The sequence below is a fragment of the Carcharhinus amblyrhynchos genome, chromosome 16, assembly GCF_965287045.1.
Source record: "Carcharhinus amblyrhynchos chromosome 16, sCarAmb.v2.hapA, whole genome shotgun sequence".
In the NCBI taxonomy this organism is placed as follows: Eukaryota; Metazoa; Chordata; class Chondrichthyes; order Carcharhiniformes; family Carcharhinidae; genus Carcharhinus; species Carcharhinus amblyrhynchos.
Window position 1 is genome coordinate 58,891,482 of NC_137339.1, and position 22,820 is coordinate 58,914,301.

Consider the following 22,820-nt stretch of genomic DNA (forward strand, 5'->3'; position numbering starts at 1 on the left):
TCCTCCCATGACATGGTTAGGAGCATTGGCCATGCTAAATTCTCCTTCAAAAGAACCTGAATACTAGGGTATTTTCACAGTAACTTCATTGCAGTGTTAATGTAATCTACTTGTGACACTAATAAATAAATTTCAAACTGTAGTTACAAGTTCAAACTAGTAAAAGGAAAATTAGGAATCAGGAAGTTTCACTTCACACAGTCTTCAGCTTGGAGTGGACTATAGGAAAGGAGGGAAAACCTTGGAGTAATTAGGAGTCAACTGGATGCCCCATTCTGGATGGACTCTGGTGGGATGAATGGCCACCCTCATATGCAACTATCCTCTGATTGTAGTGAGGAATTTTTTTGGTTCAGCACCACCTGTAAACCAGTTAGTGAAATGACAGAAACACCTATAGTATTACCGAAGGAAAACAGAGGAACGACAGCTCAGTGTGTTGTTAGGGAGGATGGAATCATGCTCAATGCAGCCATGCTCCATAAAACATCAGCATGGGGTGAAGTTGAAGCAGCATACACAAGTTAGATACTGAGGAGAACATTAACCAAGCCAGAGTGATTTCTTGAACTATGATAATTGCAAAATCATTGAATCAGATAAGCAGTGAACAGCCATTTGAAAAAAAAACAGCTGAAGCAAGTATTTTGCAATTGCCATGCATCACTAAAATGAAACAACAGGTTAATCTTTTTAAGTACAAAATGTCCTTTGAATTTGCACTTTTGTTACTTGCTACAATTGATTTTGCCTTTGAGGTTAGAGAGGAATTTCTCCAATATTTTCCCCAAACTTTTGTGCGAAGACCCAAACTAATCCTGGAGTGCAGCAAATTAAGACTCATTTAAGAGCGTCATTCTACTTTCTTTCAGCATCAGGGGCAAGGTTGATCACTGGTTTCAGGCTGCGGCAGTGTAAAGCAAGACTACTTTGCACTGACACTGCAGCTCAAGACCAAATGTAACCCTGTTACCCTGCTCTAGAATACAGGCCAACGAGCCAGTGTTCTGAGATGTGGAATGCTGCCAGCAGCTGAGTTGTAAAAACAATTCTCCTTTCTGTGGAGCAGGAACTTTATGACACTAACAAATAAATAAATTTGTGCTAATGTGGCAGACCTGCACCCTGTAAAGTCCAGAGGGTACCTCAACAGGAACAGATATCATGAACACTATCAGCTTCTGAACTAATCTCCCCTTTAGCAGGACACAAAACACAGCAATAAGCTCTGCAGCACTCACTTGTTTCACAGCGGCCTTGAAAGCCCCAAGAATAGCAGCTGCTCCTCCACAATCTCGCTTCATTCCTGGCATGGTGGTCTGCAAAAGAATACAGAATACAAATCTCAAGTTTATGGACAAGAAAGCAGGTAGTATGTACATTTAAAATGGGAAGCACCTATGTAAACATGTTGCCTCCTCACCATTCAATGGGTGTTGAAGATAGGTGCAAACAAATAGTTGCAACACAGAAACAGATCATCTGACCCAGTCAGTCCATTTTGGCATTTAACCACCATGAGGAAATATGGTCCTTATTACATTTAACCATTCTGCTCCCCAGGTCCCTTAGCCAATTGTTTTTGTCAACCGATTTAATCTAATCTTATCGGAAGATGTAAATTCCTGAGGGGACTTTGCAGGGTAGATACCTAAAAGACGTTACGCTTATGGGAAAGACTAGAACTAGGAGATAGTTTAAAAATTAGGGGTCTTCCATTTAAAACAGGAGGAGAATTTTTTTCCTGAGGATTGTTAGTTTGTGGGATTCTCTTCCTTGGAGAGCAATGGATGCTGGATTATTGAATCTTTTTAAGTTCGATTTGTTCCTGAATTACTGAAGATTAGCATACAGGTACAGTAAGCAATTAAGGCAAACTGTATGTCAGCCTTTATCACAAGAGGATTTGAGTGTAGGAATAAAGATATCTGGCTGTAATCATACACAGCCTTGTTGAGACCACACCGGGAGTATTGTGCATAGATTTGGTTTCCAGGAAAGATATCCTGGGCCATACAGGGATTGCAACAACAGCTCATTAAATTCATTGCTGAGCTGGGCCTATTTTTCTAGATTTTTAGAAAAATGACAGATAACCTCATTTAAACATACAAAATTCTTAAGAGGGCCGGACAGGATAAATGCAGGAAGCATGTTTTCTCTGGATTTTGATTTGATTTATTATTGTCACATTAGTATACACTGAAAATATTGTTTCTTGCATGCTATCCAGACAAAGCATACCATTCATCGAGAAGAAAAGGAGAGAGTGCAGAATGTAGTGTTACAGTCATAGCTAGGATGTAAACAAAGATCAACTGAGTGCAAGGTAGGTCCATTCAAAAATTTAATGGCAGCAGGGAAGGAGCTGTTCTTGAGTCGGTTGGTACTTGACCTCAGGCTTCTGCATCTTTTCGTGAGTCTAGAAGCAGGGGACACAGTCTCAGAGTTACAGGGAGATCACTTAAGACTGAGATGAGAAGGAATTTCTTCATTCAGAGTACTGAATCTTTGGAATTCCCAGGCCCAGAGCCAGTGGAGGATCAGTCACTGAGAATGTTCAAGACTGAAATCGATACATCTCTACAAGGGATAAGGAGATGGCAAAGGAAAATTGTGTTGATGTAGAAGCTCAGTGATGGTCTCACTGAATGGGTTCAAAAGGTTAAATGGCCTATCCCTGCTCCTATGCTCTTATGAGTTAGACTGACTTGTCAGTCAAGAATCTAAGTATAGGCCGCAAACAGATCAGCCATGATTTTATCAAATGGTGGAATAGTATCAAGGGGCTTACACCAGCTTCTACTTCATTTGTTTGTATGTTAAATTTGACATATTTTCTGCCTCAACCACTAATGCCAGGAGTAAATTCCTTAGTCTCAAACAAGACTGTAGAAATATTTAGCAGTGTTTCAGTGTGACAAGTTTACATAGGCAGTTTACATAGTTTCTATTATAAATGGAAACATAGAAATTTACAATTGAAACATAATGGTGAAGATGTGTGTAGCAGTTTTAAAAAGGGGCTAATCCAATTAACCTCTGCCCTGTATAACCCCCTAACCTGAAGGCTATATTTAATCTCAACACCCCATAGCTACAAAATCGACAAGTATTTTCTATTGCACAAAAGGTAATGACAAAACAAATCTGAAGCCTTGTGTGTTATATTAGGCAAGAACTTTGCCCTGATTTACAACTAAAGGTACAGTTACAAAAAGCTGAGATATAAGCTGCTTTTAAATTTCTTAACAGCAATGAGTTGTCATCTCTTACCTACAGAACTAAATAATACTTTCATGGCAGCAAACTCCCATCTTGGGAATGATGAATGGGAGACAGACAGTAATGAGAATCCTACTGTGCACAAACATTGAGAGCAGTCCTGGGCACAGGCTGGTTAGTGTCTACAGTTGTAACAGCAGCAATAAAAGGAGGATTAGATAGATGTTGGGAATGGAAATAGCTGCATTAGCTCACCTGGGAAATGATTTTGAGGGCAATTTACAAATGTTAACTATTTCTACAATCTAGAACCAGTGGTAAGAGTTGATGTACATTTTGTATTCAAAGCGTACAAATTCAAAGTCTGTCTGTGCAAATCCCCTTTGCACAACACTAAAAATAAATGTGGAAGAGCAGAACTTAACACCAGTCAATCATGAGGGAACCAAAATCAGGCCATTGCTGAGCAACGGCTGTTAAATGATGATCTTCTCAATAGAAAATTACTCAGAGGAAACAACTGTTGATTTACCAGGCTGACTCTCAGGATTGGAACAGATCCACTTTTGCTGCAGCTGGATGTGAATTTCAGCGTGGAAGTACCAGCCACATGAGAGAGATTGATATGAGAAATGGTCAGCAGCTGTATCATGCATCTCAAAGGTTACAATGGGAAGCAACCGTTCCCAGCAAGAGTGGAAATAGTTAAGAGCTTCAATTTTCTAAGTGCCCAGATCATCAACAATCTGTCCTGGTCCCTCCATGCCAAAATAGTGCCTCTACTTTCTAAGAAGGCGAAGGAAATTTGGTGCATCTGCTACAACACTCACCAACTTTTACAGATACACCACAGAAAGCATCCTTTCTGGTTGTATCACATCTTGGTATGGCTCTTGCTCTGTCCAAGACTGTAAGAAACTACAGAGGGTTGTGAACGAAGCCCAGTTCATCATGCAACCAGCCTTCCATCTATTGACCCTGTCTACACTTCCCACTTCCTTGGAAAAGCAACCAGCATAATCAAGAACCACACGCAACCCAAACATACTCTCTTCACCTTGGGGAAAAAGCTACAAAATCACATACCAACTGACTCAACAACTTCTCCCCCACTGCCATCCATTTGATTGGACCTATCTCATATTAAGTTGAACTTTTTCTACACCCTTGCTATGACAGTAACACTACATTTTGCACACTCTCCTTTTTTCCCTACGAACGGTATGCTTTGTTTGTATAGCATGCAAGAAACAATACTTCTCACCGAAATACATGTGACAATAGTAAATCAAATCAAAAGGACAATGGTCTTCTCAGGGCCATCAGAACAACTTTCCAGTTAAACTCAATTCCTCTACTCCCAACCTCTCAAATTTCATCATTCTAAAACACATTGTGATACTTTTGAACTATAATGTTTGAAATGATATTTGAAACCTGTACATCTGATGCGCTAAGTGTAATTTTACAAGGTGCAAATTTTAAAGTTTTTACATGAGATTCTGACTTGGAGGCGTTCAGTCATAATGCTTCAGTCAATGGTAGCTTCACACCATTGGCTCCTCAGCCAAGCACATACAGCAAATGTCTAAACCTGCGGTTCCTCTTGTACTGAGCAGGATTACTATTGTAACAACACTTTTTGTCATTCATAGGGTAAAACTAACCTGTCTCACGATGATCTAATCCGAGCTCACTTTCCTTTTTTGTGAGCTCTATAACTATAGCTTAGAGCAGAGAAGGCTGAGGGGGGAACCTGATCAAGATGTACACAATTATAAGGGATATAGAAAGACTAGATCGGAAGAAACTCTTTCTCTCAGTAGCTGAGTTGATGGGTCAATAACCAGTGAGCACAGACTTAAGACAAGGAGGGGGATTTGAGAAAAACTTTTTTCACCCGGAGGTGGTGGAATTCTGGAGCTCACTGTCTGAAAGGATGGTAGAGGCAGAACCCTCAACATTTAAGGAGCATTTAGATGAGCACTTGAAATGCCATAGCATACAAGACTAGACAGCAAATGCTGGAAAATGGAATTAGAACAGATAGATGTTTGTGGGCCAGCACAAACGCGTTGGGCGAAGATCCATCCTTCTGTGCTGTAAAATTTTAGAAGTAAGATGCTTAGTGATAAGAATCAACCAGGTATATTGACTAACCTAGGCATCCAACAGCCTCAGTCTCTGGGAAGCCTGGACTTGTAGGTTACTAGGGTGGCAGAGTGGCAGGGACAGGGGTTCAATTCCAGGCTTGGGTGACTTGGGTGGAGTTTGCATGTTCTCACTGTGTCTACATGAGTTTCCTCCAGTTTCCTTCCACAGTCCAAAGATGTGCAGGTTAGGTAGATTGGCCATGCTAAATTGCCCCTTAGTGCTCCAAGATGTATAGGTTAGGTGGATTTGCCATGGTGAACGTGTGGGGTTATGGGAATAGATCAAGGGGAGAAGGCCTGTTAAGATACTCTGTCAAAGAGTCAGGGCAGACTCAATGGGCCAAATGGCCTCCTTCTGCACTGTAGGGATTCCCCACCCTCAATGACCCCCAAGCTGAGCATTCATTCAGTGTTGGGGGCCAGTGGGCTGTCAGCTGAAAAGATGCCCAATTGTAGCAACTAATTCATTAACAAAACATTCACTAATTTAGCGCATAGCACTTTAAAAATATATAGCCATATAAAAACATTCCAGCATCAACTACAGCCTGCATATTGGATGGATGTGAACTGACCAGATTGTACATAACACTGTGGTTTACTGGAACTGCCACAGATTCAAGCTAAGGGTGTGTTGTTGCTGCCGAGCAGGATGGGGTAGGAAATCCCAATATACTTCCCATGGCGATGCACAATGATTGCAAATGGTATTGTAAGACAGTTATATCTCCTTGAACCAGAGAAGAGTGAGCCAGACTCAAAACATTGGCTCTATTCTCTTTCTACAGATGGTGTCAGGCCTGCTGAGATTTTCCAGCATTTTCTGTTTTTGTTCTGGTTTCATTTTATTCTATTTTGGCAGACATGCCTACTGGAAAATTGGGTTAAGAATATTACTGCATCTCACAGTAAGCATTTGCATTTAGTTGTCCCAGAATCTGTCATGCTAACGTTCCGGGGGATCCTACGTATGCTTAGCTCTGTTTGCTTCAGTCTATGCAACGACTTCATTTTAAGACATTTCTGCCTATGTAACTAAGTCTGCTAAGTTTAAAACATTAATACTTGACTATATTTTAAAACTCAGAAGGCATGCCTTAGTAGCTAAAAATTGACCACATTCCTGGAAAGTACATAGCAAGCAAAACAAGCTTTGATAACACAGCTGCAAAGCCTGTGTTTGCCAGACAGAGACAGACTACAAAGACATTCACAATAACAAGATAAGAATTAACATATAGTTTGGAATTGTGTTCAGTCGGCAGTTTGTTTTTTGACATCCTGTCCAGTACAGTACAGGGACTGGCTTCACAGCCAGTCTTGAGCTTTTCTCTTTCTTTTCATCTTTGTAATATATTTAATTTTAAGTTCTGTTCAATTCATTTAAAGTCCGTACCAGTGCAGTCCTTGTCTATTCAAAGGAATGAATGGACCCTACAGATTCCTACCTTCCCTTTGATGCTCAGGCCTCCTGTGTCGTACACAATGCCTTTGCCGACCCAGGCGATGGTCTGTGTAGCACCCTCTGGTAAGTGACTGAGAACTGCAAGTGCAGGAGGATGTACTGCTGCCTTCCCAACACCATATATACCTAGAAATGGTCAAACAGAAGGGATTAGATGTTCACTGAAAATTAAATGCTACTCCCAACCTCAGGGTTGTTGTTCCACCCAACTATCTGTTGTACACGTTGTGAAATACCGTGTTTCAGTAATGTTGTTTACAGCTCATTAAAGACAGGGATGAGGAAATGCCTACCTCCAAATCCTTGTTCGTTCAGCTCCTCACCCCGGATAATGGTTGGAACAATTCCCAGTGCATTCCCAACTATTTTTATTTCCTGTAAAATGAAATATCCACTGGAGTGAATAAAGTCTCAGCCTTTGCTGATGGTCTAGTAGGAAAATGCCTTGCTTTACATGGCACAAAGTCATGCAGATCAGGAGGTCCAAGATTCAACCCCTGGTCTATGTGGAGTTAGCTGATCTCAGGAAGGGGAGCCTTTATAGCTGTTGAACTAGAGAGGGAAAAATTAGCCAGGCTTCCTAATCTTGATTGTTATTCAGTACTTTTTCAAAAGGGACATTTTGTCCATACATGGATGTCAGGTGAAAATTGTTGAACCCTGCCATTTAATAGCTGGTGAAACACTGTTAGGACTCACACGGCGAATGGTCAAATTATTGATGGAAATGCAATCTCACAGGAGAGGACAGATGTAAACTGGGGGAGAATAGTGGGAAGCTGGGAGATTGGGTGGTACATCGGGTGAACACAACTGGAAGACTAGGTGGTACAATGGATGAATTTAGCTGGGAAGATAGGTCAGTAAGGTGGGCAGGTTCAGCTGGAGGAATGGGCAAGTGCAGCAAGTAAGCACCGCTGAGAGACTGGATGGTCTAATGGACGAGTCAAGCTGGAACAGTGGGTGAATAAGTATAGCTTGGAGACTGAGTGGTGCAATGGGGAGCACTGCTGGAACAGTGAGCATATAGTGCTCACCTTCTCTATATCACCTAAATTCCTACCTGTGTTCACCATGTCCAGTTGTGCTTACTACTGCACCATCCAGTTCCCCGAGCCATTAGCATTTAAATTCATGATCTGAACATTTGATATCAGATGAAAATTCAGATCAGTGGATTTCTCTATAATTCTACCAATTGTAAACACTGAGCAGACAGTAAAGACTATACCATGTACAGCTGGAATATCAGGCAATAATGACCTAACAGATCACCACTTTATTCAAACCAAGTTCATGATACAAAGATAACCTTTAACCCCATTTGACAACAGCACAAAATTAACACTTGGAACTATGACATAGTTAGAGAGATGACGGAAGAAAATCGATACTGTTCATCAGTTAACAAAAACTGTGCTTTGCATAAACAATCTCTGCTCACACAGGCCCACATAGCAACCGATTGATCACTGAGTTTCTTATGCCCAACTTGTAATTACAGGTGGAGGCCATTCTGCCCCTCAAGTCTGTTCTGCCATTCAATTAAATCTGCATTTTATCAATTACCTGCCTGTTTCCATAACCCTTCACACGCTATTGTCAGAGTCCACTGGGTTTCCCTGAGTCCAAATGTAATTTGTCAACTGTAACTTGAAAAACCAATCAAGACTGGACACCAGAATAACAGCACAGTCACTCACCTCGAGAAAAGTATCAGTGTTCATTTCATTGCAGGGCGTATCCACAATTCGTGCTGCTAGACGAATTCCGTCGGCGGCACTCGCTAGACACTGAACAAGAGAGGGATGCAAGTAAAACAGAAACACTGACTCTTGACATCCTGTGCACTTATTGTTCAAACTCGTAACCTTGGAAAAGATCCAGGATTATCTCAGCACTGTGCAAACATTCCCCCAAAGAGGAATATCTCATCTTGTAATCTGTTAAAAGTGAGTGGGAAGGTGTGAACTGTCCTTCAGTAACATTTAATGGTTAACTAACAGAAATGCCTGATACTCACTTTAAAATGAACACTTCATTTATTTATTTAACTGACAAGGAACTTTAATTAAGTAAGTAATATATCGAATAAAATAAGATTCTAATGGAATGCTGTTCAAATAAACACAATACTCATTCATTCACGAAAAGAATATAACAATGGCAATATAGCAATGTAAATACTGTCCATAAAAGGTTCACGTTCACAGCACCAACTTCAGCGGTGAGGTGTTCTGATCAATTACCTCCAATGTTGCTTCTTCAATCGGGCCATTGTTCTGTCCGACCAGCAAGAACTCCACTGTGACCACACGCTTGTCCGTGCGTCTTGAAGCACTGGATCGGCGGGAGAAGAGTGGAAACGCCCTTGCAATCGCACAACCAGAAGCAAAAACCTCAGAGCGCTCGCAAACCATCTTAACAGAGGAGGAAACCACATCAACACTTAATTTTATTGCTTTGGTTGTTCACTCCACAGTGAATATCATTCAAGACTGTTTCCAGAATTTGACTGACGCGCCTGCCATGGGAATCGGAACAGGCAAGGGGCAGATCATGGAAAAGTCTTTTGACCTCGTGTGGGATTTTATGGTTTTGGACAAGTGAGGCCGTAAAATCCCACCTTGTAACATGCAGGGAATCAAACCCTGCCTAGACCATTTCGTTGTTGCAGGTTGAAGCTACAGCAAAATCCCTCACTCAAGTTAATGTCCACTGACACATCTTCCTCTGGAATTTCTATCACGCATGAGGAAGGGAACGTGTGTGCAGATGCAGCAGTTGTGGGAAGAGTTTTAAATGAATGTTTTATTTCTGTGTTTACAAAGGAAAGGAATGATGCAGATCTGTAGTCCAGGAGGGACACAGAGATATTAGAGTCATAGACGTTTACAGCACGGAAGCAGGCCCTTTGACCCAACTTGTTCACGCCACCTATTTTTGTTTAATGACTAAACTAGTCCCAATTGCCCGCATTTGGCCCATATTGGACGGGATAGTCATAGAGAGGGGAAGTACCCAAAGGGTTGAAATCCTTGGAAGTAGGTGAGTTGCCAGAACCCGATGCATTATTTCCAAGGCTTCTCAAGGTCAGGGAGGAGATAGCAGATGCTGGAGAATAATTTTCCAATCCTCACTAAATACAGTGGAGGTACAAGAGGACTGGGCAAGTGTAAACATAGTTCCATTGTTTAAAAAGAGATTGAAGGAAATGTCAAACAATTATAGGCCAGTTAGTCTTACATTGGTGGTGGGCTAATTACTAGAATCAATCCTGAAAGATAAGATTAACTGTCATATAGGAAGGCATGGACTTGAGGGATGGTCAGCATGGATTTATTAAAGGAAGGTCTTAGCTCACAAATTTGATTAAATTCTTTAAGGAATTGACAAGAAGGGTTGATAAAGGTAATGCAGTTGATGTCGTATACATGGATTTTGGCAAGGCATTTGATAAGATTTCACATGGGAGATCAGTCAAAAAAGTAAAAGCCCTGGGATACATGGTAATGTAGCAAACTGGATCAAAAGTTGGCTTAGTAACAAGAAAGAAAGAGTAGTAGTCAAAGGATAACTTTGTGAATATAAAGTTATTTCAAGTGTTCACAAGGCTTGGTGTTGCTGTTGTGTTATATATTAACAATACGGATCTGAACGTGGGAACACAATTAGAAAATTTGCAGACTGGCCGAGTGCTGGATAATAGCTATAATCTACAAAACAATATTGATGGGTTGGAGGAGTGAGGGGCAAGTGGCAGATGAATTTTAACATAAGGAAGTGTGAGGTAATGCACTTAGGGAGGTCAAACAGTTATAGGGAATACACAAGAAATGACAATATACTAAGAGTTGATGAAAAGAGTTTAGAAGAATGAGGGGAGATCTCATTGAGACGTATAAGATGATGAATAGGATGGATAGGATAGAGGTGGAGAGACTCTTCCCGCTCAAAAAAGACAGTAGGACTAGGGGGCACAGCCTCAAGATAAAGGGGAGGCGGTTTAGAACGGAGTTGAGGAGGAACTTCTTCACTCAAAGGGTGGTGAATCTCTGGAATTCTCTGCCCGTTGAAGTGGTGGAGGCTGCCTCGCTAAATATTTTTAAGAAGCAGGTTGATGGGTTCTTGATAAGAGAGGGGATTAAGGGTTATGGGGAGAGGGCGGGAAAGTGGAACTGAGCCACGACAGATCAGCCATGATCTTATTGAATGGCGGGGCAGGCTCGAAGGGCTAGATGGCCTACTCCTGCTCCTATTTCTTATGTTCTTATGAAATGAAAAATCTTGGTGAACAAGTACACAGGTCCCTTTAGGCAGCAGTTCAAGAAGACAAGGTTGTAAAGGAGGAAAATGGCATGCTCCCCTTCACTGGCAAAGTAGTATGAAATGTGAAAGTAAGGATATTATATTGGAATTGTAAAGAACACCGGTGAGGCCATAACTGGAGTGTTGTGTGCAGTTCTGGGAAGGATGCAATTGCTCTGGAGTGCAAAGAAGGTTTACAAGAATGTTGCCAAGGCTAGAAAAGTGTAGCTTTGAGGAGCAATTGGGTGTGTTGGAGTTATTTTTGTTGAAACAAAGAAGGCTGAGGGGTGACTTGATTGAGGCATACAAAATTATAAGGTGAAAAAATAGAGTGGACAGGATAAAATTGTTTCCTTTAATGGAGAATTCCAGAACCAGGAAACATAGATTCACGATAAGTGGCAGTAGGTGCAGAGGGAAATATGAGAAAGAACTTTATTAATCAGAGGGTGGTGAGTATCTGGAATTCGCTGCCCGAGTTGGTGGTGGAGGCAGAGACCCTAAACTCTTTTAGAAAGTACCTGGATCTGTACTTCAAGTACTGCAAGCTACACGGCTATGAGCCAAGTTCAGGAAGGTGGGATTAAAAAGGGCAGATGAGTGTCCTCAGGCTAGCATGGACAAAATAAGCCAAGTGACCCCTTTTGTGCTGTAACTTTTCTATGGACCACTGGGAAATCTTTGGAATAGACCCTAGATAGGGCCATTCACCCAGAAACTTCAAACCAAAAGCAAACTCTCAGCACAATTTTACTTCCCCTGCAGTCTTAACAGAGATACAGTGGTCCAGGAGGGAATAGGTACCACCTAAATGGCACCATTTCAAACAATGAAAAGGCTTGAGAAACTTAAAAAAGCTTTGGAACTATTAACAGGATCTCAGATAGGCATAGAGAGAGCAAGTGAACACAGCAAAGAGAGGGATCACGTAATGTTGAAGGAGCAGTGAAGGAAAGCAAAAGAGCAAGTGGGAATGAAAGTGCAAAAAAGTGAGAAATAAAAGAGACACACAGAGAATGAGAACTCAAAAGGAGAGTATAAGCGCAAGGAAAAGATACTGGGAACAAATAGAGAAATTCAGTGGAGAGAGAGATCAGGACACAGAAGGAATTAGTGAAGAAACATAACCCACAGACTAGAAGGTCATAGGCACCAGTGACAAGCGCTCCAAGACGAATGCTCAGCTCAGCCAAAATAGAGAGGCCGATGAAGGAAAATCAGATGGATGCACACTGAATTCCAGAAGGTTGATCTATAGTCATAGGGGCAGCACAGTGGCACCGCTGCCTTTCAGCACTAGGAACCCAGGTTCTATTCCGGCTTTGGGTGACCATGTAGAATTTGCACATCCTCCCCTGTGTGGTTTCTATGTCTGTTTCCTCTGGGTGCTCCAGTTTCCCCCACCATGTGCAGATTAGGTGAACTGGCCATGCTAAATTGACCATTACTATCAGGGGGATTAGTGGATTAAATATATGGTGTTTTAGGGATAGGGCCCCATCCAGGCCCTATGGGATTGCTAGTGCAGGCTCGGTAGGCTGAATGGCCTCCCTCTGCACTGCTGAGATTCGATTTGATGATTCTGGGAACCTAGGAGAGTAAAAACAGACAGATATTACAGCCAAAAGAGACAGACAGAATGGAAAAGAGATGCATACAATGAACAGTGGCCCAGAGAACCAACTCATTTTTTTATAACCACAACCTACACTTATCATATTCCAGACATTATTCTATGTCATGGTTGAAAAATGAATCATTGTAAAAGAAAATTCAGTAAGTAACATGAAATTTTCATTGAGTTACAAACTCCTCTGAATGATCTCAACTGTTCATAATCAGTTGAAATTATCCTACCTTAACTATTGACAGCGGTGGGGTGACCTCAAAAAAGCAGGATGGGTTATAAAGTGCAGAAAAAAACAGCAGGAAATGAGAGGGCTCATTTAAAAATAGTTCTGTACCTTTAAACTGTAACAGGTGCAAACCAAGTATGAGATATTTTAGATATGTGAATATAGTAGGAGACACTTTTTCTCCTCAACTACTGCTGTTCAAAGACCTTTCTTCAACATGTGCTCAGGGAGTTGTACTTACCACAATGCAGCGATTGACTCCTCCAGGCAGACAGCTTCGCACCAGGCGGGTGAGGAATGTTGCTGCTGATGGGCTGTTGTGGCGACTGACTCGAGAGGGCAGAGCAGCGACTGTGGCATATGTCAGGTACAGGGGACAGTTGTCTGTGGGATTGGGGTTCAGAGTACTCAAGGCCGTCTGCCAAGCCTGCAGAAGGAAAGGAAAAATTGCATTTTATTGGTGCCTCCCATGTTCTCAGGGTGACCAAAGCAGCTCACAGCCCATTTGGTATTTTAGAAGTGTAGATGCTACTCTTATGTTGGGAAGACAATAGTCAATTTGTGAAAACAGCAATGAGATAATAACCAGACAAACTGTTTTGCTGGTATTGACTGAGGGATAAATATTGCCCAGGGCAATGGGGTGAAGTCCCTTCTTTTATCCATTGTGTCATAGGATCTTTTATATCTACATGAAAGAGTAACAGGACAGCCACTGCATGAGTGTTATATGCTGTTTTTCTGCACAATGCCTCAATGAGTCAAACCTGATGAATTCAATCTCCAGAAGGGCACCATGGTGGCACACATAGTGGCTAGCACTGCTGCCTCACAGCACCAGGGACCCGGGTTCAATTCCCAGCTTGGGTCACTGTCTGTGTAGAGTTTGCATGCTCTACCTGCATCTGCGTGCATTTCCTCCAGGTACTCTGGTTTCCTCCCACAGTCCAAAGATGTGCAGGTTAGGCGCATTGGCCATGCTAAATTGCCCCTTAGTATCTCAGGTTGTGTAGGTTAGAGGGATTAGCCATGGCAAATACGTGAAGTTACGGGGACAGGGCGGGAGAGAGGGCCTGGGTAAGCTACTCTTGTCACAGAGTTGGTGCAGACTTGGTGGGTCGAATAGCCTCCTTCTGTACTGCAGGATTTCTTTGATTCTCCACCACTGGGGTTTCTCAGACATCCTAAATGGGTCTGTTGTAACTGAACCGATAGATTAAATGCGATTGTTGGACACAAATCTATTATTGTTACGCCTTCTGGTTTTCTGGGTTGGAAGTAATCACACTTTAGACTCAATAGGTTGTAGCTTTATGCCTATTTTCTTTGGTTCTGCAGGTGGCTGATAGCCTGACATGCTGTTGCTCAGCACATTAGAACATAGAACATAGAAAAACTACAGCACAAACAGGCCCTTCGGCCCACAAGTTGCGCCGATCACATCACTACCTATAACCCTCAATCCTATTAATTACTCCAATACAGCAATAGAACGTGACACCAAATCTACATTCTCAGTTCCTATTCCTTCACAAATAATATCCTTCTTTAAAAAAGCCTCGCATCAATAAAATTATTCCAATTATTAACTTTTTCTCCAAAGGTAATGCACAATTGACATTTATCTATAAACAGGGCACTTCAGAATTTCTTACAGCAGCTTTCTTTCTGTCATGCACCTCTCTCCTTACATACTACTTCTGAGTTTGTTGAAACTCCTCTCGTATGACTCACCATCTTCTCGGAGTAGCTCCTGTAGGCTTGTTGTGTAATCTGACATGCGAGATATGAAAGAACGCTGCGTATTGGATCAAACCAAGCAAACCTCTCAAACTTCTTTTCTCTTGTGGCTGCATTTCCAAGGTGGCTGTGACTTTTCCAGGATTCAGCTTGACTCCATCAGGTGTGGAACCGAAGGTTCTGTCACCTTCACAATGCATTTGTATGCATTTAACTTCATCCCAGTGTCTTTCCATGAACTCCTGTAGATGGTTGTCATTATCATTTTCATCTACACCACAGATCAGGACACCATCAGCCATGTCAACAGCTCCTTTACAGCCTCTATATGCCTCTTCCACTTCCAGCTGGGCTTACTTTAAAGCCAGGAGGCAAATACAAGAATTTAAACCAGTCAAAGGATATGTTGAATGTTGCCAACAGCAAAGATTTCAATTACATCTTTCTGTACTCCAATGCTCCAAAATAGCTGTGCTCTAGCAGCTTTTAATCTGTCCTTAAATTTAGATTTCCTGAGTGCATTGTTCAATCTTATGAAAGTATCAACGCACTCAACTGGATTCCTGGTTCATCTTCGAAATTCATACTGGTAGTTCTGATTAATTGATTTTGGCTGTAGATGAGGGTGGTGGGTGAATGGAATCAGCTGCAGTCGGTGGTGGCGGATGCAAATTCGTTAGGGTCTTTTAAGAGACTTCTGGATGAGTACACGGGATTTAATAAGATTGAGGGTTATAGATAAGCCTTGGAGGTAGAGATAAGATCGGCGCAACTTGTGGGCCAAAGGGCCTGTTTGTGCTGTAGTTTTTCTATGATTCTATGTGTGAACTTTTCAAAAATATAATCTTTGATTCTGCAGTCACTTTTACTCAGCCCCCCAGTATTAAAAAGAAAATTAACCTCCATCTCTCCTGTAGCCGACCCTTTCCTCTTCACTTGTACCTTTTAGAAAGATACTGAACATCAATCTGCACTTTTGTTTAAATTTCTCAAACTCCTCTCTGGTACCATAAATCTCCAAATTCATCATGGGCTGTAATATGTGTACATTGTGTTTTTGCACAATTTCTCCATTTTCTTTCCCCTCTCTGTCTCTGGCATTAACTCCAGTTTTCTTTTCAATGCAATTAAATTTGTTTTGAATGTTGAGTTTTTATTGATTCCCATAAATTAGAAATAATTATAGACAATGCTGGAGCACCAGAATGCATTGCTTTCAGTTGTCTATGGTGGACTGATAGAGACTTGTTCAGCTCATGGCTCCAGTGCAGCATTAAAATCTGACATCGTGAATATACATTCGCATAACAATTTGTTCCTATTTCTTTATGAACAATAAATATTATCTTCAGGAAGATAAAGACAAATTAGGTAGACTTTGGTCTTTTTGTGTTGAACAATTTTTATGTCATTAGGATTTCATAAGAATAATTGCAGGTGTACCAATGTACTTTGACTAATTCAACTGTGAACAACAGGCGAAAGGTCACAGCTAAGCTCTGCACAATTTTTCAGTTTGGCGCCAAACATCACTTTGATCAGACTCTATACTGCTGATGCTGTGAAATTTGGTCTAAGGCTGCTTCACTGTCAGTTTTAAAACTAACAAGCTGCTTGTCAGTTTTAAAACTGACAATGAAGCAGCCTTAGACCAAATTTCAGAGAGCCAAGCCAGGACTAAGTTATGAGTAGCGAGATGGGGCAATGGGCTAGGGCATCACTGGTCTGCAGATGCTGAAATGGCATCAGGTCAAAAGGCCATCAGTGTGAAGGCAGGAGCTTTGGAAGGAGGCTGCAAGTACAAGAGGGATACATATTCAAAGGCTGCAAAGAATTAGGAATATTGGAATGGGAGTAGGTCATTCGGCCCGTCGAGTCTGCTCCATTTTTGAATTACATCATGGCTGATTGTCTGCCTCAACGTCACTTTCCCACACTCTCGCATAATCCTTGATGTCATTAGTCTCCAGAAATCTATCAATTTCTGTCTTGAACATGCTCAATGATTCAACTTCCACAGTCCTCTGGAGTTGAGAATTCCAATATCCAAAACCCTTTTATAACCTATCCCTTCTAAGCAAAATGTCCATGGATATTTAGTTCCCAATCTTGGTCACCCTGCAGCCATATCTCCATAATGGCAACAAAATCATACCAATTTACACTTTCACATTATTAACGTTTTTGAGAGTGCCACATACAGATAGTGCCTTTAATTTTGCTTTTTTAAACTTTATTCTCTACTCTGAAGTAACTTAATGCTTCTCTATTCTTCACCTTTATTCTGCTTTTGCTCTCTACTTCCTTTTCACCAATTTTTCTTCCCTCCAGACTGAGCTCTCCCTCAGATCCCCACCCTTCTGTCAATCTAGTTTAAATTCTCAACAACAGCACAAGTGAATCTCCCTACAAGAATATTAGTCATGGTTCTGCCAAGATGTAGCTTGTCCAATTTGTACAAGTCCCAGTGGTCCCAGAACCAGTCTCAATGCCTCAAATTTGATACATTCCCAAATGTTCAATCCTACAACTCTCATTTATATACTCACATGACTGGAAGTAATCCTTAGTCCAAAGATGTGCAGGTTACATGGACTGGCCATGCTAAATTGCCCCTTCAAATGTGCAAGCGGGATAAATACATGGGCTTACAGTGATAGGGCCTGGATGGGATACTCTTCAGAGTATCCCTGATGCAGACACGATGGTCCGAATGGCTTCCTTCTACACTGTAGGGATTCTAGAATTACTGCTTTAAAGGTCCTGTTTTTCAATATCCTTCCTAGTTCCCTGAAATCTGCTTGCAGGACCTCACTCCCCTCCACCCCCGCTTCCAAATCATTGATATGGACTATGATCTCTGGCCATTCACCCTCCCCTAGGAGAATGTCCTGCAGCTCATGACATCCAGAGAGGCAATACACCATCCTGGAGTCACATCTAACAGCCACTGAAAAACCTTTCAGCTCCTCTTACTAACGAATCCCCTATTACCACTGCTCTCGCTTTCTATTCCACCCCCTTCTGTAGCTGAGTGGCCTGTGGTGCCAAGCACTTGGTTCTGACTGCACTCTTCTGAGGAACTAACACTCTCACTGGCATCATACCAGGCTCAGATAGCAGAGCGGTTAGCATCGCTGCCTCACAGCACCAGGGACCTGGGTTTAATTCCGGCCTCGGATGACAGTGTAGAGTTTGCACATTCTCTCCATGTCTGTGTAAGTTTCCTCCAGGTGCTCCGGTTTCCTCCCACAGTCTAAAGATGTTTGCGGCAGGTTTACTGACTATGCTAAATTGCCCCTTAGTGTCAGTGGGGTTAGCATAGTAAATACATGGGGTTATGGTGATAGCACAGCGCAATGGGCTGAATGGCCTCCTTCTGCACTACAGGGATTCTATGAAACATTAATTGCATTTCTCTCGCCAGAGGCTGCCAGGGCTGCTGAGTTTTTACAGCACTTTCTGCTTTTATTGCAGATTTCCAACCTGCGCAGTATTTTGCTTTTAATTACATGTTCAAGAGAGGAATATCCTCCTTCTCTCCAATACATTAGGGTTCTGGCTCAGCAAAGTGGCTGTGTGGACTGGGACTCAGTCCCTGGGGGACTCAGGATTTGGCTTTAAGACGCTGACTATTCCTGAGGGACGAAGTCTAAAAGCAGCAGCTCCCTGTCCACCCGGGGCTTTCTCTCACCTCCTCCGGCACCTGGGGCAGCAGTTTGCCACTGATCTCCTCCCAGCGCAGCTTCTGCAGGTTGCCCAGCTGCCCCACGATCAGCAGCGGCCGGTTGGGGGGCTCCGACTGCCCGGAAGCAGCTCCGAACTGCAGCTCCACACCCGCCATCTTCTCCGACCGGCGGTCCGCTCCCTCTCACCTCCCCCGCCAGCCCCACACAAAGGTTCCGCTTCCGGCTGCAACATTGCCCTGTCAGCAAACTCTGTGCGTGACACAGCTTCAGCATTACAACCCTGCACAGCAAACCTCGAAGAACTCAGTACATTTAGAAAGATGTGCAATTTTAGCACCAATTGCATTTAGAAAGATGCAGTCTGTTATGGTTCAGGTTAGAAACTCCAACAGGTCCAAGCAGTGGGTGACCGAGGTATCATCGACCCTGACTGGCTGCCCTGCACTGCAGCTATATTTGTGGCCGGGAGTCCCAGGACAGGGCATGAGGTGTGTGAGGGTACCGTTAACGCCTGCCGTGACTGCAAGGACTAGGGTGCATTACTGACCCCTTTAACCACATTTTGATTTGATTTTTTAAGTTTCCTTTTATTTTGAGCAGTTTCCCTCCTTTTGGGAGCTGCCCATTTTCATCTGTTCCCAGTTAGTTTGATTTAGTTTATTTGGTTGGCCAAAAAGATTGGTTGGAAACTCCAAGGTACTTTATGGAGTCTGCCTGGTTCATATGTTTTGCACCTTGATTTGGCTGAGATAAGCATGATATGTTTCACTCCAGGTACGATTCAAATGACCCACCAGGGAGCTTTCACCAAACAACGTTTATTTCAGAATATAGCTAACATGTATGGAAAGAAAATTAGCAATAACTTACAGGGCAGCACAGCGGCACAGTTAACGCTGTTGCCTCACAGTGCCAGGGACCCAGGTTCGATTTTGGCTTGTCTGTGTGGAGTTTGCATGTTCTCTTTGTGTCTGCGTGGGTTTCCTCTGGGCGCTACGGTTTCCTCCCACAGTCCAAAAGACGTGCTGGTTAGGTGCATTGGCCATGCTAAGTTTTCCTTCAGTGTACACAAACAGGCATCGGAGTATGGCAACTCGGGGATTTTCACAGTAATTTCACTGTAGTGTTAAAGTATGCCTACTTGTGACATTAATAAATAAACTTAAACTTATCAATTACAAACAAAAACAAAGCAACCATGATAACGCATAACCTTTAACAAATGTATCTAAGGTGTTCCAATCAAACAAAAACTTCCTTTAGATGAAAGAAAAATCCTTTTCAACAGGTTGAACACAGCAAAGACAAATGCTCACATGATACTTTGGTTGGAGAATTGAAAACCCTGACTCCTCAACTTGTAACTTATAGTAGTCCTCTGGATATACAAAACAGTTTGAAGTCAGAACAGCTTCCCAGAACACCAGGGAGGCTCTGGTCAAACCACCAACAGCAGGTTATTCTACTCCAGGAAGGCTCTCAGCAAGCCAACAGAATTTCCAAAACCAGAGACAGAGAGACTTCTTTCCAGCTTGATGCCCCTTCAAAAACTCAAACCTGCAGCTCAGAACTGAAAATGAAAGAGCTCCCCTCATCTGTCCTGCAAACATTCTTCCTTCTGACAATGCAGGATCACAAAACTAATTCCCAAAGTAAAAATAAACAACCCCTGTTTAAGCCACTTAAGGAGCAATAAAAGGATCCCTCATAGACAGCTTGGCAACAATGACAACAGTTAAGGCTGTAAGCTACAGAGAACATGATGTTTTAAAAAAAGCTCTTAAAGGGTACACTAACATCACGCCTCCGCCTCAAGAAAAAAGTGAACCATCAACATTTACAGATGGTTTAATTTTTCAAACCCTTTCATTTTCACACTGCTACAATACTATAAATAAACACTTTACAAAATCAAAACGTGCAAACATAACAGTAATATAGTTCATTTCAGTCCTTGTCTTCCACCATTGAATACTTTTTAATTACATTTGTGACAAACTGCGTCTGACAAATTTATTGGAGTTCTATGAGGACGTGTCTAGGGCGGTGGATAGAGGAGAGCTGGTGGATGTGGTCTTTCTTGATTTTCAGAAGGCATTTGACAAGGTACCTCACAAGAGGTTGTGTTAGCGTGGATAGAGGATTGGCTGTCAAATAGGAGGCAGAGAGTGGGGGTCAATGGGTGCTATTCGGATTGGTGGTTGGTGACTAGTGGCGTGCCCCAGGGGTCGGTGCTGGGGCCTCAGCTATTTACCATTTATATAGATGATCTGGAGGAGGGAACCGAGTGTATGGTGTTGAAATTTGCTGATTACACCAAGATTGGTGGAACGGCAAATTGCGCGGAGGGTGTGGAGAGTCTGCAGAAGGATCTAGATAGGCTGGGCGAATGGGCCAGGAAATGGCAAATGGAATTTAATGTTGGCTAGTGTGAGGTGGTCCACTTTGGTAGGAAGAATGGTAGGAAGGACTATTACTTACGTGGCGAAAAACTGCAGCAGGCGACGGTGCAGAGGGACCTCGGGGTCCTTGTGCATGAGTTGCAAAAACCCAGCCTGCAGGTGCAGCAGGTGGTCAGGAAGGCGAATGGGATGCTGGCCTTCATAGCGAGGGGGATTGAATATAAAAGTAGGGAGGTCTTGCTGCAGCTGTATAGGGCACTTGTGAGGCCGCAGCTGGAGTACTGTGTGCAGTTTTGGTCGCCACACTTACGCAAGGATATTTTGGCCTTGGAGGGAGTGCAGAGGAGGTTTACTAGGCTGATGCCGGAGTTGAGGGGGTTGAGCTATGAGGAGAGGCTGAATAAACTAGGCTTGTACTAGGCTGTTAGAGTTTAGAAGAATGAGGGGAGATCTCATTGAGACGTATAAGATGATGAATGGGATGGATAGGATAGAGGTGGAGAGACTCTTCCCGCTCAGAAAGGACAGTAGGACTAGGGGGCACAGCCTCAAGATAAAGGGGGGGTGGTTTAGAACGGAGTTGAGGAAGAACTTCTTCACTCAAAGGGTGGTGAATCTCTGGAATTCTCTGCCTGTTGAAGTGGTGGAGGCTGCCTCGCTAAATATTTTTAAGACGCGGGTTGATGGGTTTTTGATAAGCGAGGGGATTAAGAGTAATGGGGAGAGGGCGGGAATGTGGAACTGAGCCACGACAGATCGGCCATGATCTTATTGAATGGTGGGGCAGGCTCGAAGGGCTAGATGGCCTACTCCTGCTCCTATTTCTTATGTTCTTATGCTTCATCTCCATAAAATCTCTCTCAGTCCTTAATCCTGCATTGATTCCAAGTCTAAACTCAATTTGTTCTTGCGATGATAAGTTAGCTCTGGTAATGAACTCTGAGAGCTAGGCAGGATCAGTAGGATATTACATGTGTGTTGTCAGGCCATTCAGAAAAGTCATTTTATCTCTGTCCCCTTTCTTGTTCATTGGTCTGAGCTCCTTCTCTGTCAAAAAAAAACGACTTTGTTTGCTCTGGATCTGCACCAACACTTTCTGTAGATTCTTTGGTAAAGGCCCACAGCAGATTATCTTTCTTGGTGTCAGAACCTATTTCGACCATGGTTCCAAACATCACTTTGGCAGTTACACTGCTGTGAAAACACATAATTCACTCAAACACCAGCTGTGCAGTACGATTTCACATCTCTGCACATTGTACAGAATCATTATGCCAACAGTTCATGTTGTCCTTCCCTTTGATCCACACTAATACAATACTTCCACTCCTCAATCTCCTTTTTGAGAATACTCATGACTGTTGATTCATCCATACTTTCCTTTGCATAGATGATGTGTTGTTTTTGACAGTCCTACAATTTATGTTCAGGCAATTTGAATAACTCAGAAACATATTCTGAAACCACACCTACTCACTTTCTTTGTTCACATTATTGTCCAGTAACTTGTTTTCCTTCTCTACAAGTCAAGAGGGCTAGAATACATGAGCAGTGATGTACTTCTGAGGCTGTGTAAGGCTCTGGTCAGACCCCATTTGGAATATTGTGAGCAGTTTTGGACCCCAAATCTAAAGAAGGATGTGCTGACCTTGGAAAGGGTCCAGAGGACGTTCTCAAGAATGAACCTTGGAATGAAAAGCTTGTCATATGAGGAACAGCTGAGGACTCTGAATCTGTAGTCACTGGAGTTCAGAAGGATGAGAGGGGTTCTTATTGAAACTTAAAGGATATTGTGATGCCTGGATAGAGTGGACATGGAGAGGATGTTTCCACTAGTAGGAAGATCTACTACCAGAGGGCACAAACTCATGCTAAAGGGACAATCCTTTAAAACAGAGATGAGGAGGAATTTCTTCAGCCAGAGAGTGGTGAATCTATGGAACTCTATGCTGCAGAAGGCTGTGGAGGTCAGGTCACTGAGT

The 22,820-nt window shown here is 42.6% G+C and overlaps 1 protein-coding gene across 1 annotated transcript in view; it reads right to left on the reverse strand.

The window, feature by feature from the left end:
* Positions 1-18,609, reverse strand: part of npepl1 (aminopeptidase like 1) — a 31,987-nt gene extending 13,378 nt beyond the window's left edge. Inside the window, exons 1-7 of the mRNA XM_080205153.1 lie at positions 18,442-18,609; positions 13,249-13,434; positions 9,093-9,263; positions 8,547-8,636; positions 7,137-7,218; positions 6,827-6,969; positions 1,242-1,319 (exon numbers count right to left, since the gene is read on the reverse strand). Coding sequence (XP_080061279.1) covers positions 1,242-1,319; positions 6,827-6,969; positions 7,137-7,218; positions 8,547-8,636; positions 9,093-9,263; positions 13,249-13,434; positions 18,442-18,591 — 900 coding nt within the window. The 5' untranslated portion in view covers positions 18,592-18,609. The remainder of the gene's footprint in view (positions 1-1,241; positions 1,320-6,826; positions 6,970-7,136; positions 7,219-8,546; positions 8,637-9,092; positions 9,264-13,248; positions 13,435-18,441) is intronic.
* Between the last annotated feature and the right edge of the window lie 4,211 nt (positions 18,610-22,820).